Source organism: Brachyhypopomus gauderio, chromosome 1, assembly GCF_052324685.1.
Source record: "Brachyhypopomus gauderio isolate BG-103 chromosome 1, BGAUD_0.2, whole genome shotgun sequence".
Classification (NCBI taxonomy): Eukaryota; Metazoa; Chordata; class Actinopteri; order Gymnotiformes; family Hypopomidae; genus Brachyhypopomus; species Brachyhypopomus gauderio.
The window spans coordinates 47838707-47855492 of NC_135211.1; the positions used below are offsets into that span (position 1 = coordinate 47838707).

The 16786-nt window shown below is 40.6% G+C and overlaps 2 protein-coding genes across 2 annotated transcripts in view; both read left to right on the plus strand.

The window, feature by feature from the left end:
• Positions 1-16786, plus strand: part of LOC143523065 (uncharacterized) — a 109817-nt gene that overhangs the window by 67443 nt on the left and 25588 nt on the right. The window contains exons 9-10 of the mRNA XM_077017212.1: positions 11871-12278; positions 16145-16585. Of these exons, the coding sequence (XP_076873327.1) occupies positions 11871-12278; positions 16145-16585 (849 nt within the window). The remainder of the gene's footprint in view (positions 1-11870; positions 12279-16144; positions 16586-16786) is intronic.
• LOC143523128 (nucleotide-binding oligomerization domain-containing protein 1-like) lies at positions 73-10952 on the plus strand. The gene is made up of 7 exons (XM_077017326.1): positions 73-145; positions 4916-5255; positions 5425-7093; positions 7242-7511; positions 9532-9960; positions 10264-10323; positions 10936-10952. Exons 2-6 carry the CDS (start codon positions 4925-4927, stop codon positions 10298-10300), a joined length of 2736 nt encoding a protein of 911 aa, XP_076873441.1. The 5' UTR covers positions 73-145; positions 4916-4924; the 3' UTR covers positions 10301-10323; positions 10936-10952.

The window sequence follows — 16786 nt, forward strand, 5'->3', positions numbered from 1 at the left end:
AATGCATTGCGTCTTTCGTTTCTGCTGACGTCACATTCCCATGCTGTATTGGTGTATTTCTTGAGTTTCACTTTCAGTTCCTGTTTAGCTGCGGTGGTTTACTTCTGGCTCTAAACGCTGAAGTCGAGTATGTACGAAGTCCTTGGTAAGTAGAACATTTTACAAAGTATGAAATCATTTTTGAAATCATTCAACTTCATCTTCCACTGCTGTTTAAAGTAAGATAACTGATGCGTTACTCTGAGGTTAATATTTGCCAAGACAAGCTGTTTAGTCAGTTTATCCATATCATCAAACTAGGGGGTATTCCAGAAAGCGGGTTTAACAAACTCTAAACTTAATCTTGAACTCTGAGTTGTGTGTCCGAGGTTATGAACACTGACCAGTCGCCTACTTAAAGAACGCACCGCTTTAACGTTTGAGCAGAACGGACTGTATTGAAATATCGTGTCTACTGCTTAAGTACGGCATTTCAGATTCAGACAGACTTTTCGGTTCCAAAACGGCTGATCGGAGTTAAAGTAATCAGGGTCGCTCAACTCTGAGTAGGTTGACCCAGACAGAAGCACGTTCACGCGTAACTATTAACGGCATTCTTAATGGAACGCAGATAAATAAGATTTATCATGGACTTAAACGCGAAAATCAGCCGAGCATCGCATTTCACACACCGTGGCTTAAAATATTAATGACTGCGTATGCAGAATATTTAGTTAAACGTAAATGTAATACTACGGTAGCTGCTAGAGAAAGACGGCATGCAAAAAAGAAGGGCGCGATTTATACACTGCTCAAAAAAAAATAAAGGGAACACTCAAATAACACATCCTAGATCTGAATGAATGAAATATTCTCATTGAATACTTTGTTCTGTACAAAGTTGAATGTACTGACAACAAAATCACACAAAAATCATCAATGGAAATCAAATTTATTAACCAATGGAGGCCTGGATTTGGAGCCACACACAAAATTAAAGTGGAAAAACACACTGCAGGCTGATCCAACTTTGATGTAATGTCCTTAATACAAGTCAAAATGAGGCTCAGTATTGTGTGTGGCCCTCCAAAGAAATGCCACCCCACACCATTACTGACCCACTGCCAAACCGGTCATGCTGAAGGATGTTGCAGGCAGCAGATCGCTCTCCACGGCGTCTCCAGACTCTGTCATGTCTGTCACATGTGCTTAGTGTGAACCTGCTTTCATCTGTGAAGAGCACAAGGCACCAGTGGCGAATTTGCCAATCCTGGTGTTCTCTGGCAAATGCCAAGCGTCCTGCACGGTGTTGGGCTATGAGCACAACCCCCATCTGTGGACGTCGGGCCCTCATACCATCCTCATGGAGTCGGTTTCTAACCTTTTGTGCAGACACATGCACATTTGTGGCCTGCTGGAGATCATTTTGCAGGGCTCTGGCAGTGCTCCTCCTGTTCCTTCTTGCACAAAGGTGGAGGTAGCGGTCCTGCTGCTGGGTTGTTGCCCTCCTATGGCCTCCTCCACATCTCCTGGTGTACTGGCCTGTCTCCTGGTAGCGCCACCAGCCTCTGGACACTACACTGACAGACACAGCAAACCTTCTTGCCACAGCTCGCATTGATGTGCCATCCTGGATGAGCTGCACTACCTGAGCCACTTGTGTGGGTTGTAGAGTCCGTCTCATGCTACCACGAGTGTGAAAGGACCACCAACATTCAAAAGTGACCAAAACATCAGCCAGAAAGCATAGGTACTGAGAAGTGGTCTGTGGTCCCCACCTGCAGAACCACTCCTTTATAGGGGGGGTCTTGCTAATTGCCTCTCATTTCTACCTGTTGTCTATTCCATTTGCACAACAGCAGGTGAAATTGATTCACAATCAGTGTTGCTTCCTAACTGAACAGGTTGGTTTCACAGAAGTGTGGTTGACTTGGAGTTATATTGTGTTGTTTAAGTGTTCCCTTTATTTTTTTGAGCAGTGTATATATATATATATATATATATATATATATATATATATATATATATATATATACTGTATATATATACTGTATATATTCTCAACATTAATAATAGTGAATTAATTTAAATTAATTGAAGATAATTTAAATGTTTTTATTTACTAATTCCAGGTCTAATCTGAGTGGTGTGAAACACACATGGCATCAGATAAAAATGAAGTATAAGAATATAGTATGAATGAATGAATGTTCGATTTATATAGCGCCTTTCTGAATACCCAAGGCGCTTTACAATTTAACACAGGTACAAGTCACAGACAACCAATCACACACACCGGCGAGAAGCGGCAGCCAATTGCGCACAGCCAATGGCTGTACATAACTATATCTTATTCTTAAAATATATTCTAAAATATATTTATTTACATGAAAAATTAAATAATGAAACATAACAGTGAATTTGACAGTAATGTATATTAAAAGGTTACAGTGTGGATTGGGGGGTGGTGGTGCGTGATTTAATGTGAAAAGCAGTGATTGCAGATGGATTCTCTAACAACTCCACCATCTCTGTTGTCACCCACATACATGTAAGGTTCCTCATCTTTGGGCATGTCAGAGATGGTAGGCTGTCGCTCTTCCTGGATGGTTGCAATGTTGTGTAATACCACATATGCCATTATTATGTGGCACGCCCTATCAGGGGTTACTCTGAGCCCTTTCAGGCACTGGAACCTGGCCTCGAGGATTCCTAGGGTCATTTAAATTCTTGCCCTGGTTTTGCTGTGGGCCTGATTGTAGCGGGACTGTGGTCCAGGTGCAGGATCTGAATAGGGAGTCATGAGGTATAGGGCAGGCAGGGACACCCTCTGTCTCCATGAAGGAGGCCGTCATAGTGTCCTATAATCACATCTAGGGATTGCAATGATTTAACTATTACACTGCATGTGAACAACTAGCAAAACTACCTACAGGCCTACCCTGTTCAAATTTGTTGTACAGTGTGGAATCATACACGGATCCTGGCCATCTGGCTTCAACATTTGTGATGAGGTGGGAAGCATCACATATGATCTTGATGGGGAGAACGGTCAATTACAATAGCTACGTTATTTTTGTTACCATTTGTTGGGCATTGAACCATTTCTCAACCACTTTAGCCCAGCGCGTTCGTTTGATGCAAAAGGAGATAGCAGGAACAATCATACCAAAATTATTACAATAGCAAAAAGGCCTTTATTAAAACAGAGATATCTCTGGGGATCTCATACATTCAAAACATGTACATCAGAGAGATCCAAAAGTTACTGGTAAACAAGCAGGTTTGATATGCTACTGCTCCACCCCTTCAATCCTCTTGCATCCCATACATAGAGTTCTCGTACATACATGCATGACTTTGCATTATTTTATGTTCACTGTGACCTGATAGGGTGTCATTACAGGCAGTTGGTGCAAGTCACCTTCTGTGGAGCAGAAGAACATATTCAGTATAGAACATATTCTACAGACACTTCACTCCCTATAGACCAAACTGTTCTCTGATGCAATATGCTATATGGCCCCTTGTGAGGCCCTTCTAAGGTTATGAATAAACTTTTATAGTTTAAAGCATTTAAGGCAGTAATTATTTATCTAATTAGCCATTATATATAATTTTAATATCAATTTTACTGATGAGCAAAATATACTTTTGCTAATGTTATTGCTAAGCAAAAACGAATTTCTCAACACATTAAAGATAAGTACATTATTCATTAAGGGTATTAAAGGTTAGTACCTGTACATTAATGCTATGAATGGATTTTCTGTTTATGTAATCGCCTTCATGTTCTTATGGTGCTGTAATAGGTAGCCTATGTGGGTTCAATCAATGCAGCCAATGACTCTAGGAAATACTTAAATATTAAATCGAATGAAGTTTGTTATATATTGTTTCTCCTTTGCTTAATTTATTTATTGTCCGTGTTAATTAAGGACAAACCTACGATGTTGTGGAATTCCTCTTTGATGTCCATAACTCGCTTATGCCCAGGAAAACACCACAAAACTGGACACTAGTCGTTTTAATGCCAGACATACTTTTCGGACAGACCGACATACAATAAGGATTCTGTGTCTCGTCCTTCGCCGACCCACGAACGTCACAGTAGGACTATGTCTATTCGGGGTTTTATAAGGCGTTCCCAATGAAGAGGTCTGCAAATAAACTGAGCTTCAATATCCACATGTCAAGGAAAGGACACGTCATGACAACGTGTTTGTAACTCGGGTTTAGGTTTAAGTAAACGTGCCAGCAAGCAGGTTAGCTTCAGAGTGTAAGTTGCTATAGCAGGTCAAGAGGAAAGTTTTTTTAACCTGCTTTCTGGAACAGAAAACTCCGGGTTTTAGTGAACTCAGAGTTAACATACCCTTAGACACAACCTGTTGTGTAGGGTCAGTCATGGCCTGGTGGTAGGGAACTGGTCTTGTGACCGGAGGGTCGTGGGTTCGATTCCCAGACCTGAGGCCATGACTGAGGTGCCCTTGAGCAAGGCACCTAACCCCAACTGCTCCCCAGGCTAGGGCTGCCCACCGCTCTGGGCACGTGTGATCCACAGCCCCCTAGTAATCACTGGTGTGTGTGTGTGTGTTAACTGCACAGATGGGTTAAAAGCGGAGGACAATTTTCGATTGTGGTGAAAAATATCACAACTGACAAAATATTACACATTTACAACCTGATTTCTGGAATACCCCACAGAACTGTCTAATATTTTAGCTGTCAAGACAAAAATAAATAAATAGCACATGTGGGAAGAAGCAAGATGACAAAGTGAGAGCATGATCCGTTTTTACATTTTTTTGCCTTTATTGGCGTTCATAGATCAACAACATGCACATGCAACATGCAACACAAATGGGACTATGGTCATGTGGGAAAAATTAACTGAATTAATTTAGCTGTTTTGTGTCTTTTGTGATGGCTGATGCAGAACTGCGGTATGGCTTGTACACAACAATCTGCTACTGAGTACCTTAAACACAAGCGGACAGATCTGGTAACACATCTCCAGAACTTTACCCTTATTGTTGAAAAGCTTTACAAGTGCAAAGTTTTCAACAATCATGAAGTTGATGCTCTTAAAGCAGAGAAAAGAGACTTTAACAAAGCGAGATTTATACTGGACTGTGTTACTAAAAAAGGGGAACGTGCCTGCTATGAGTTACTCAGGATCCTCGACATGACCAGAAAAAGGACATTAAATCCTAAATCACACATATGGATCACCTGTTTCCCTTTCAGGGAAGACATTGAGACTGATTATAATGTGGGTGAGTAATGTTCTTATGGAGACTGAAGCACAAATGATGGACAGAGTCACTGTATTAACGCTCTGCAATAAATTAGTTAATGATTATATCTGTGAATTAATCTTTAACATTGTTTTCCATAAAAACTGAAGTAATATTAGATTGTTTTTGCCTTTGTAATGATATTCAGGAACGAAGCCCTGTCACGACTACCAGAAAAAGCTTAAAGAAAAAGCTGCAAACATCTCGAGTAGAAAGTGGGAACAGTGCTGTAAACACCTGAAGGACAAAACAAGAGCAAACTTCACTTTTATACCTCTAGTCCTAGACTTGGATGCAGATTTCAATTCTGCAACAAATAAAATTAAAATAAAAAACAAAAAGTGCAAGAAACTGCGTCCAAATAAGCTAAAGAATTACATCCCTATGCAGAGACAGAAACCCTCACCTGAAGACCTTTTGTGTAGTCAAGAGAAGTCGATGCTGCTTATAGGAAAACCTGGGATAGGAAAAACAGCAGTAGTTCAGGAAATGCTCTCTCTCTGGAGCAAAAAAGACAACAGATCACTGGACTACATGTTTTACTTTGATGAAAGTACATTTACTAACATATCCAGCCCCACGAGTTTGGAATCTCTTCTGTTTGATATGTACCTAAAACCCCTGGAGAAAGAGAGAAAGGAAGTGTTACAGGATATTGAGGAGATCTCTGAGAACGTCACCATTGTGTTCGATGGTATCAGTACTTTGGAGCACAACCCCATTATAAAGAAGATTGTGGAGCGAGACCTTCTGCCTGAGGCGAAGATTGTGATCACATGCAGATCAGAGGAGGAGGATGATCTACTGTTTGCAGTTCATGCTTCAACATGCAAAGTATATGTGCATGGGTTCAGTAAGGAGTCTATCCAGATGTACTTTAGAGAGATATTGCATCCTGAATCAGACCGTTTGTGTATTTTTCTGAACAGTCAAGAACTGTTCAGTCTGTGCCATGTCCCCATGTATGCCTTCGTCGTGGCAGCCTGTGTTTCATTCAGTAGTTGTACAGCTCCTGTATCTTCAAACACTGTCACAGAAATCTACGTTCATATCTTCCGTCAAAACTTGATGAAAGCTGGAAACAAATCCTGTGGCCAAGTAGATAATTATATAAAACACAAGAGAGACCAACTTTATCACCTAATGGAATGTGCCTTTAATGCGACAAAGCAGAAATCTGTAAACCTTTCAAATGCTGAGTGTGAGGAGAATAAAATCAGTGACGTTTTTCTGAAAAAAATCACAATAAAGGAAAGTGTCACTTCTGTAGAAACATTCTGTGCATTTCTACATAACACAATACAGGAATTCTTCTCTGCACTGTGGCTACTTGGGAATCCAGGAGAAATTGATGAGGTTCTTCAGAACTGTCTGTCGAAGAAGCAAAAACACATGAAACATGTGATTCCTTTCCTCTGTGGACTCCTCTCAGAACAGAACCTCAAACTGCTGAAGAATCTTTTCACAGAGGATCAAATCAGAAAAGCCTCTGATGGGATGCTCACAAAAGTCCTGAACACATTTCTACAGCCTCAACCAAATGGGCAGCTTGGGGGCGATGATGATGAAGTCAGTGTTCTTCTCTTTGTGTGTCAGTGCTTGTATGAGTCTCAGTCCCCTGAAGCTTGCTTGCTCTTCCTGGAGAAAATGAACTATGATCTAGACTTGAGTGGAGAAGACCTTGATCCACATCAGTGCTGTGCAGTGTCTTATGTGATCAGCCAGTCCAGAGAAAAGCAGGTTCATCTGAGCTTGGAAGACTGCAGTGTATCTGACACTGGGATTCAGATGATTCTCAGATTCAAATCTCATTTTAGGTATTTATTTTTGGTTGTGCTCTTCATTGTTACTTGTAACCAAGTATAGATTTACAACAACATCAACAATAATAAGTAATAGTAGTAGTAACTATGATTACTATAGTAAAGTATAGTATAGTAGTATAACTATGTTTTCCTGTTATAGAGATGAGCCTTCTACTCTCTGCCATGTCTGGAGGTCAGTGCTGTGCTGTGAGAAACCCAGAGATTTCACAGCTTTACTGGATATTTGTGGGAAAGAGATGCACCTTCCTGTCCCTGGTGAAGCATTCATGTTCAGGAAGGCTATAGAGGTCATGAGTCAAGGGTCAGAGAAGATCAGCCTCCATCTCCACTATACAGAAAATACACAGAGGCTCAGTGATGATCTCTGTAACGTGGTGCTCAAGGCTCTTCCATATGTGAAGTCCCTTAGGTGAGTAGTGAAGTCCTCCCTAAATATCACTTACATTATATAATAGCAATGATCCAAGAATGAATGAACTGGTGTCATTAGGTGAGTAGTGCAGCCCTCCCTAAATATCACTTACATTATATAATAACAATGATCCAAGAATTAATGAACTGGTGACATTAGGTGAGTAGTGAAGTCCTCCCTAAATATCATTTACATTATATAATAACAATGACCTGAGAATTAATGAACTGGTGTCATTAGGTGAGTAGTACAGTCCTCCCTAAATATCACTTACATTATACAATAACAATGACCTGAGAATGAATGAACTGGTGTCATTAGGTGAGTAGTACAGTCCTCCCTAAATATCACTTACATTATACAATAACAATGACCTGAGAATGAATGAACTGGTGTCATTAGGTGAGTAGTGCAGCCCTCCCTACATGGCACTTGTGTTTGTTTTCATGCAGTATGGTTGTCTCTGAGAATCCCAGCTTTGCCAGCTACAGGGTTGTTGTCTAGTGGCTGACCCTGCGCTCTGATCCTAGCTTCTAAAAAATATGTGATATGAGAACACTGCATTATGTTGCTTGTACTGACATTGAGCAATGAAAATAAAAAATTTATATTTAATCTTAAAAATAATTAATAGATTGTCTAGAATAATTGTAATTATTTCCATAACCCTAGTTTCATAACTTCCATAACCCTGTTCAATAGACACACTTTCCCTTGAGTGTAATGTCAGGACAAACCGGCAGCGTTATTCCACAGTAACCTGAAGGTCAAAGAGGTGGGCAGTCATGATCGTCATGGTACAGCCCCTGACCCCTCCCTTTGGGCGTGTGTATGTGTAGTTTGCATCTATTTTTGTCTATATATGTATATATTTGTGAGTGTTCTTTTTCTATAAGCACTACCTCACTATTTAAATCAACTTGTGCGTGTTAAAGAAACTGATACATCTCTGTGAGGACATTCTTCCCTGAACCCCTCATTACAGCCTCATCTGTTTCCTCTGCTATCATGCTGTTGGGTGATTGTAATATTCATGTTGACTCTGGCTGCGAACTTTCTGCTGAACTCATGAATATTCATTCATTCATATAGACTATTCATATATGCTGTGGATTCACTCAACATGTTAATTTCCCTTCTCATACTCATGGTCACATTCTTGACCTGTTTTGGTCTTTTTGGTTTTTTGGTTCAGACTCTTCTTCCTCTTACATTAAGCAGTTTTCACACAAAGATTTCATCACACATTACAAAAGTACTGTCTCTGTAAAGTACTGTCTCTTGATAATTGATAATTATGCTCCTCTCAAAACTACATTAATCCCTGGTACTCATACTAACCTTGATTCACCTCAGAGCTTAAATGCAGACACTTACAGCTTCTGTACAAGGAAATTGGTGTCACTGTTAATTTCTCACTCTTTGCTGAGTATGTTTCTAATTATAGGGACACACTGCCTGCTGTCTCTTCTCTTATAAATACTGACAGACATAGGACTAAATTTCTCTTCATTACCATAAATACATATTCAATGGCTCTCATCACCCACCTGTTACAGCCATGCCCAGTGGTATTATTATTAGTATTATTTTCAGGAGAAAAATAAATTAAAAAAAATAATACAATTGTAATATTCATAAGCAGTTCCCCATGTTAACTCAATCCTGTCTTTCACAGGTCCCTGAGTCTTTAACACCTGCGTCTTTATATCTGTCAGTTCTTACACTGTCTGAGATTCTTTCTAAATCTTCATGTTCATCTCAGCTTGACCAACTCCAGCTTCTATTCTCAGATCTTCTGCTCCTGTTATTTGTGCTTCTGTTACAGATCTGATTAACCTGTGTTTCTTATTAGGTACTGTCCCACCTTCTCTTAAAATAGCAGCCGTCACTCCCACACTAAAGTAGCCTGGGTTAGATCCAGCCTCATTGGATAATTACAGACCAGTCTCCAGCCTACACTTCCTTGAAGTTCCTAATTGAAATCATCTCTGACCATGTTTGTGTTTATCTGCAGTTTCTCAGCACCATCAAATATGGAAGTAAGTTCATCCAGGCTTAAGATGAAGTCATTACTGAACATTTGTGTGCATGCAGCTCTCTACAAGAAGGAAAACGTACAAGTTGTTGTTCCAAAAGTAGCTGTCCTGTCTGAACATGACTCAAAGGACTTTCTAATGGATCTGTACTCATATGTGAAGGACTATGAGGCTCAAACAGGCAGCAGTGTCTTTCCTGTACTGCAACCGCTGTACAGGTCTTTTCCTGTCTGGTACACCATGTCTAATGTGTGGTCCATCAATCTCACGGAGAGAAAGGCCTCACAGTTTCTAGAAGCTCTGAAAGTTCAAACAGCAAAGAAACCAGTAAACTTGTGGGGCTGGTCAGATGAAGAGAGTGAAGTGAGGAGTTTCCTTCAGTGTCTGCCCTACATCTCCCAGCTCAGGTGAGTCTTTAGAAGATGAAATACTGTTGTACTTTTTTTGATAAACCGGCAAAATACGGAGAAGTGGAATCATCTAGTAATGGCAGAGGAGAGGGAGTAGAGTGAAAAAATCAACAGCAAAAGCATGCCTACAGAGGATCAGATACGATAAAATTCCCAGCACTGAACCTGCCTCAAAAACACACTTTACCTGCAGTACAAGTCATTAACAACCTTTACCAGAGCTTTTTCCTGCTATGTGTAACTCAGAAGCCAGATTGTTAGTACGGAACTTGTTAGAGTTGATCTACCGTTTCATTCTAGGACACTGGCCATCAATAGACTGGAAATGGATATATAATGGTGTAAATCCAAATGATGAAGGTGGGAGGAAGATGATGATTCAGGGCACAGCTATAAGTTTCAGTTGTTTAAAATGTTTTTTCTTAGTTTAGTATGGAAGAGATATTTTTAAGCAAAATGTGTCATGCTAATTTCTGAAAATAAGTTCATATCATAATAATACAGTTATATATCGTAGCAATATATAACAGTAATTGTAGTTGGACAAGAGTGAATCGTAAACTTAGAAATAGTTAATACCTAGAAGTTTGTTAAATAAGTGTAAAATTAAATAAGTTTGTTAATTGTGATTTTTTTTGGTGCAAGGAGAACTGAACCCTTGTATATCTTAGAATATAAATATTCTATCACCTCTGTATCTTCAAATGCAAACATAAGTTCCTATATTAAATGTAAATGTGCATGTTTGTACATGTTGTATATTCATAGTTTGCCCTTTTGGATATGGGTGTGTTAATGTGTATTTATGCTGTGTTTATTGTATATATGTTGTGTATTTACTGTGAGGGACTATACACAAGTTTTTTTCTCACCCGTACACCTATGTTAAAGTGATGGTAACATTAAAAGTAATTTCATGTGATATTTATTTGATTCAATCTAATTCAGTTCATTTCCATCCTCTTGCAACAGAGTTTTGTGGACTGGATTTTATGAAGAAGCAAATAAAATGTCTGCCATCCAGTTTCTGCTGAAGCTGATTGTTACAGCAGCAGAGTGTGATGCAGCTACAGGAGAGAGTTTCACTAAGCTGCTGACATCTGTGTGCAGCTACACAAACTTCCCTTTTGGAGATGACGTGTCCATTAAATCTTCTCAGTGTGATTTCCTGCTGGATCTGTACTCACGTGTGAAGGACTATGAGACTCAAACAGGCAGGAGTGTCCTTCCAGCATTACAGCCAGTTTACCAGTCAGCTCCTGCAGTCTGGAACATAGACCTCTCAGAGAGAAAGACCTCCCTCTTCCTAGAAGTGCTGAAACTCCAAACAGTGAAGAAACCAGTAGAGCTGAGAGGCTGGTCAGATGAAGAGAGTGAAGTGAGGAGTTTCCTTCAGTGTCTGCCCTACATCTCCCAGCTCAGGTGAGTGAGATGTTTTTGTAACTACCACATATGTTCTGTAGTTCTCATATTATCTGAACTTCTGTTGGTTTGCACATTTTCACTCTTACACTATTTACATTTCTGTTAACTGTATATCTTTGTAATTAAAGTGAGTCTGTTATAACCTCACAGTCTATTATATCTGTTTTTAGTTATTTAATGATTTATTTTAAATTGTGATTTATTCTAATCCTTTTTAGTTTATTTAAACTCTTGTTGCCTATTCCCTTGTAAAGTGTCCTTGTGTGTCTTGAAAGGCGCTTAAAAATAAAATTCTATTATTATTATTATTATTATATCATGTGTTCTGATGAATGCCATTTTCACAACATCTATGCTGTTTGTCAGTCTTCAAACTTTAATGCCTTTTAATGCTTGAAGAACATTATAGAGGATACTCAAGTCTATAAGCCATCTTGAAATGTACTGAACAGAAATAAATGGATTAATTGTTGTTTTTGTAGGTTTCTTTCACTACATAATCAAACAGAATCCTATAAGAATAAAAAAAGATTATTTCTACTGAACCTGAGTCTGCAAGCAGCTGTTCATCAGAGAGACACTGTTAAGAGAACTATAGAGGAACTGATGTCACATACAGAAGATGAAGAAGATTTCCTGCTGGATCTGTACTCACATGTGAAGGACTATGAGACTCAAACAGGCAGGAGTGTCCTTACAGCATTACAGCCAGTTTACCAGTCAGCTCCTGCAGTCTGGAACATAGACCTCTCAAAGAGAAAGACCTCCCTCTTCCTAGAAGTGCTGAAACTCCAAACAGTGAAGAAACCAGTAGAGCTGAGAGGCTGGTCAGATGAAGAGAGTGAAGTGAGGAGTTTCCTTCAGTGTCTGCCCTACATCTCCCAGCTCAGGTGAGTGAGAAGCTTTTATACGTACTACATGTATAATGTTTAAAATGAGGTTTTTTCCTTCAAGGTTTGGCCGTTGTATTTGTTTTTGTGAGCTCATGTCTCACTGAGTATGCTCACAGCTCAGGTGAGTGAGAAGTCTTTTCACTACAGGGTTGTGTTTGATGTTCTCTGGTGGTTTTTGTGAGTTGTTCTCTCACTATAAATTAGTGAATGTTGTGGACCAGACGTGTGAATGAAATGTTGCCTTCTAATTTGTTATGAATGTGAGCTCTGCTTGTGATGAGCAGGGAGTGCGAAATAAAATGGAAGCGATCACGCCAAGTCTAAAGGGAGGTTTTAATGAATAAAGTGCGTAAACCAAAAACTTGTGACAAGATCCAAATAAAGGATACAATGACCAGCAGTCCACTGGTACAAAGACAAGACATATATAGACAGACAAACAACCGTCAGGTGAGGCGGATCATAGGCCCCGCCCACCTGAGGGATGAACACAACGCAACAACACAACTGCCGCTGTATACGGGGGCGACCAGTAAGGGGCCCTCCGTATCGTGACACTGCTCATGTCTGTAAAGTGTGTGTAACTGATGACTGGACGCTGAGATTAATCAGTGTGAAAGACTCACATGCTTTTATTCTACCGTAATAATATCGCTAGAGCACTAATGAACAACAACGTGCACACAGATAAGTCAGGACAACGACTGACAAATACAATGATGAAAAGCATAAACACTTAAATACACAAACAGTAACATGTAACAAGTGTTAGGAGACAAGAGACAGATGAGACCACTAACTAGACTAGCAGAGTTGTGTTTACTAGCAGGTTTTGTTCAATCTGCACTACTCTAAACTCACACAAAGAAAAACATACAAACCAATAAGATAATTTACTGAATATCTGCAATATCTAAAAATGCATTAACTAGATAACTTTAAACATTGGGATTTAATAGTTATGGTTAACATGACTTAACATGGATATTAACTCAGTTTTGTCATGTGATGATCTGATATATAAATGCAACATCCTTACCATTCTATTTTTAGGTGCCTAGAATTTGAGTGAGTTTGTCTTTTATGTACCTCTTCTGTAGAGCCCTAATGCCGTACGTGTAGGTCCCTAATGCAGTAAGTGTAGGTCATTTATGCCGTAAGTGTCGGTCCCTAATGCTTTAACTTGATTTGCGGTTGGTATGGGTTTGAGCAATGATCACGTTTACACATTCTTATGTAATATAAATAAAGTAATAAAGTAATATAAATGTAAAGCCAATGAAGTGGCTGGAAATAAGCAGGAAAATAATGAGGTCCTTCAACATCTGAAGGATCCCAAAACCTCAAAGTCTTCTGATGACCGTGTGTGAGATCTCTTGAGACTTCATGAACACAGACAGGGATCATGCAACACTGGCAAATGTGATTGGGCTGCAATAAAAATTAATGTGGAAGTAACACGTTACTGGATTGGTTAAAATAATGAGTAGCACACAATATTCACTTTTTAATTTGACTTCAAAACGTATGTGACACTGTGGAGTGTCGAGGGTGAGAGACAGAACTTGTGTGTGTATTATTAGTTATAATAATAAAGCAGCATTAGTTTATCTGCTGTGTCTGGTGGTGTGGACTCATGGTGTCTCACCACCAGTGTGTTGTAGATTGGGTGGTAGATATTCTCCATAATGTCCTGCAGGTTAGACAGCACTGTTAGTGAGTCCAGCTTCACACCCACAATGTCACCGGCCTTGTTGATCAGTTTGTTGAATCTGTTGACATCTGTCACCCTCAGCCTGCTGCCCCAGCATGCAACAGGATAGAGGATAGAACTCACCACCTCAGACTCATAGAAGATCCTGAACATAGAGGATAGAACTCACTACCACAGACTCATAGAAGATCCTGAACATAGAGGATAGAACTCACCACCACAGACTCATAGAAGATCCTGAACATAGAGGATAGAACTCACCACCACAGACTCATAGAAGATCCTGAACATAGAGGATAGAACTCACCACCACAGACTCATAGAAGATCCTGAACATAGAGGACAGAACTCACCACCTCAGACTCATAGAAGATCCTGAACATAGAGGATAGAACTCACCACCTCAGACTCATAGAAGATCCTGAACATAGAGGATAGAACTCACCACCTCAGACTCATAGAAGATCCTGAACATAGAGGATAGAACTCACCACCTCAGACTCATAGAAGATCCTGAACATAGAGGATAGAACTCACTACCACAGACTCATAGAAGATCCTGAACATAGAGGATAGAACTCACCACCACAGACTCATAGAAGATCCTGAACATAGAGGATAGAACTCACTACCACAGACTCATAGAAGATCCTGAACATAGAGGATAGAACTCACCACCACAGACTCATAGAAGATCCTGAACATAGAAGATAGAGTGAGTGGAGTGGTCTATCAGTAGTGGGGGGTGAGTAGTCTATCAGTAGTGGGGGGGTGAGTGGTCTATCAGTAGTGAGGGGGCGAGTGGTCTATCAGTAGTGGGGGGTGAGTGGAGTGGGCTATCAGTAGTGGGGGGTGAGTGGAGTGTGTTATCAGTAGTGAAGGGGGGTGAGTGGAGTGATCTATCAGTAGTGAGGGGGGTGAGTGGAGTGGGCTATCAGTAGTGGGGGGTGAGTGGAGTGGGCTATCAGTAGTGAAGGGGGGAGAGTGGAGTGGGCTATCAGTAGTGAAGGGGGGTGAGTGGAGTGTGTTATCAGTAGTGGGGGGTGAGTGGAGTGGGCTAGCAGGAGGTAGATGAGTCTGGGGAGGACACAGCTTCACTAAACAGATCAGGACTGTGGACTAGTCTGTCTGGAGAGGACACAGCTTCACTAAACAGATCAGGACTGTGGACTAGCCTGTCTGGAGAGGACACAGCTTAACTAAACAGATCAGGACTGTGGACTAGCCTGTCTGGAGAGGACACAGCTTAACTAAACAGATCAGGACTGTGGACTAGCCTGTCTGGAGAGGACACAGCTTCACTAAACAGATCAGGACTGTGGACTAGCCTGTCTGGAGAGGACACAGCTTCACTAAACAGATCAGGACTGTGGACTAGCCTGTCTGGAGAGGACACAGCTTCACTAAACAGATCAGGACTGTGGACTAGCCTGTCTGGAGAGGACACAGCTTCACTAAACAGATCAGGACTGTGGACTAGCCTGTCTGGAGAGGACACAGCTTCACTAAACAGATCAGGACTGTGGACTAGCCTGTCTGGAGAGGACACAGCTTAACTAAACAGATCAGGACTGTGGACTAGCCTGTCTGGAGAGGACACAGCTTCACTAAACAGATCAGGACTGTGGACTAGCCTGTCTGGAGAGAACACAGCTTCACTAAGTTCATTGTCAGAATTTCTATAATGAAATGTTAAAAGATAAATAAAGTGAAACAAGAAAAGTGAAGACACTAACGTGATTAAGTGTACCAGGCTGCACACACAGGACCACACACACACACACACACACACACACACACTGAGGCATCCTTACTAGTGTGTGTGTGAAAGAGGAGATAGTGAAACATGTTATATGATAGGGGTCATAATCATGTGAAATTCTATATGGTTGTGGTGAATTTCTTGTGTTACACTCAAGGTTTCTTTGGTCTGTTTTGCTGTGTCTCTCATTACCCACAAACACATGCAGGCAGGTCTGTGTGTTTAGAGGAGACATGAACCAGCGTTCAGACTAGTGGTGGTGTTACTGTACTGGAAATGGTCTGTTTACACCAAACTGTACAAATTAATTTGTTATGTATGATGATTTATACTAACTGTATCTACTCATTCTGTGTTTCTGTGAACTCTCTATTACAATTACAACAGGTTTGAGTATGATGTTCTTGATGATGAAGAACAGAGAAGATCTGCAGTGGAGTTTCTGCTGAAGCTGATTGTTACAGCAGCAGAGTGTGATGCAGCTACAGGAGAGAGTTTCACTAAGCTGCTGACATCTGTGTGCAGCTACACAACCTTCCCTGTAGATTGGACACACTATCATCAGTGTGATTTCCTGCTGGATCTGTGCTCACGTGTGAAGGACTATGAGACTCAAACAGGCAGGAGTGTCCTTCCAGCATTACAGCCAGTTTACCAGTCAGCTCCTGCAGTCTGGTACATAGACCTCTCAGAGAGAAAGACCTCCATCTTCCTAGAAGTGCTGAAACTCCAAACAGTGAAGAAACCAGTAAAGCTGAGAGGCTGGTCAGATGAAGAGAGTGAAGTGAGGAGTTTCCTTCAGTGTCTGCCCTACATCTCCCACCTCAGGTGAGTGAGAAGCAGGTGTAATGTTTATACTGAGTTTTTCATTAAAGGTTGTGAGTTGGGTCGTCTTTATTTAGTGTAGAGTTTAGCGTAGTGGTTGATTCCCCCTTGACACCTCACACTACACTCACTGTAAATTGTTATTGTAAGTTATTCAGACACGGAATGAAAACCTGGCGCTCATCACAAGACATTTACATTGAC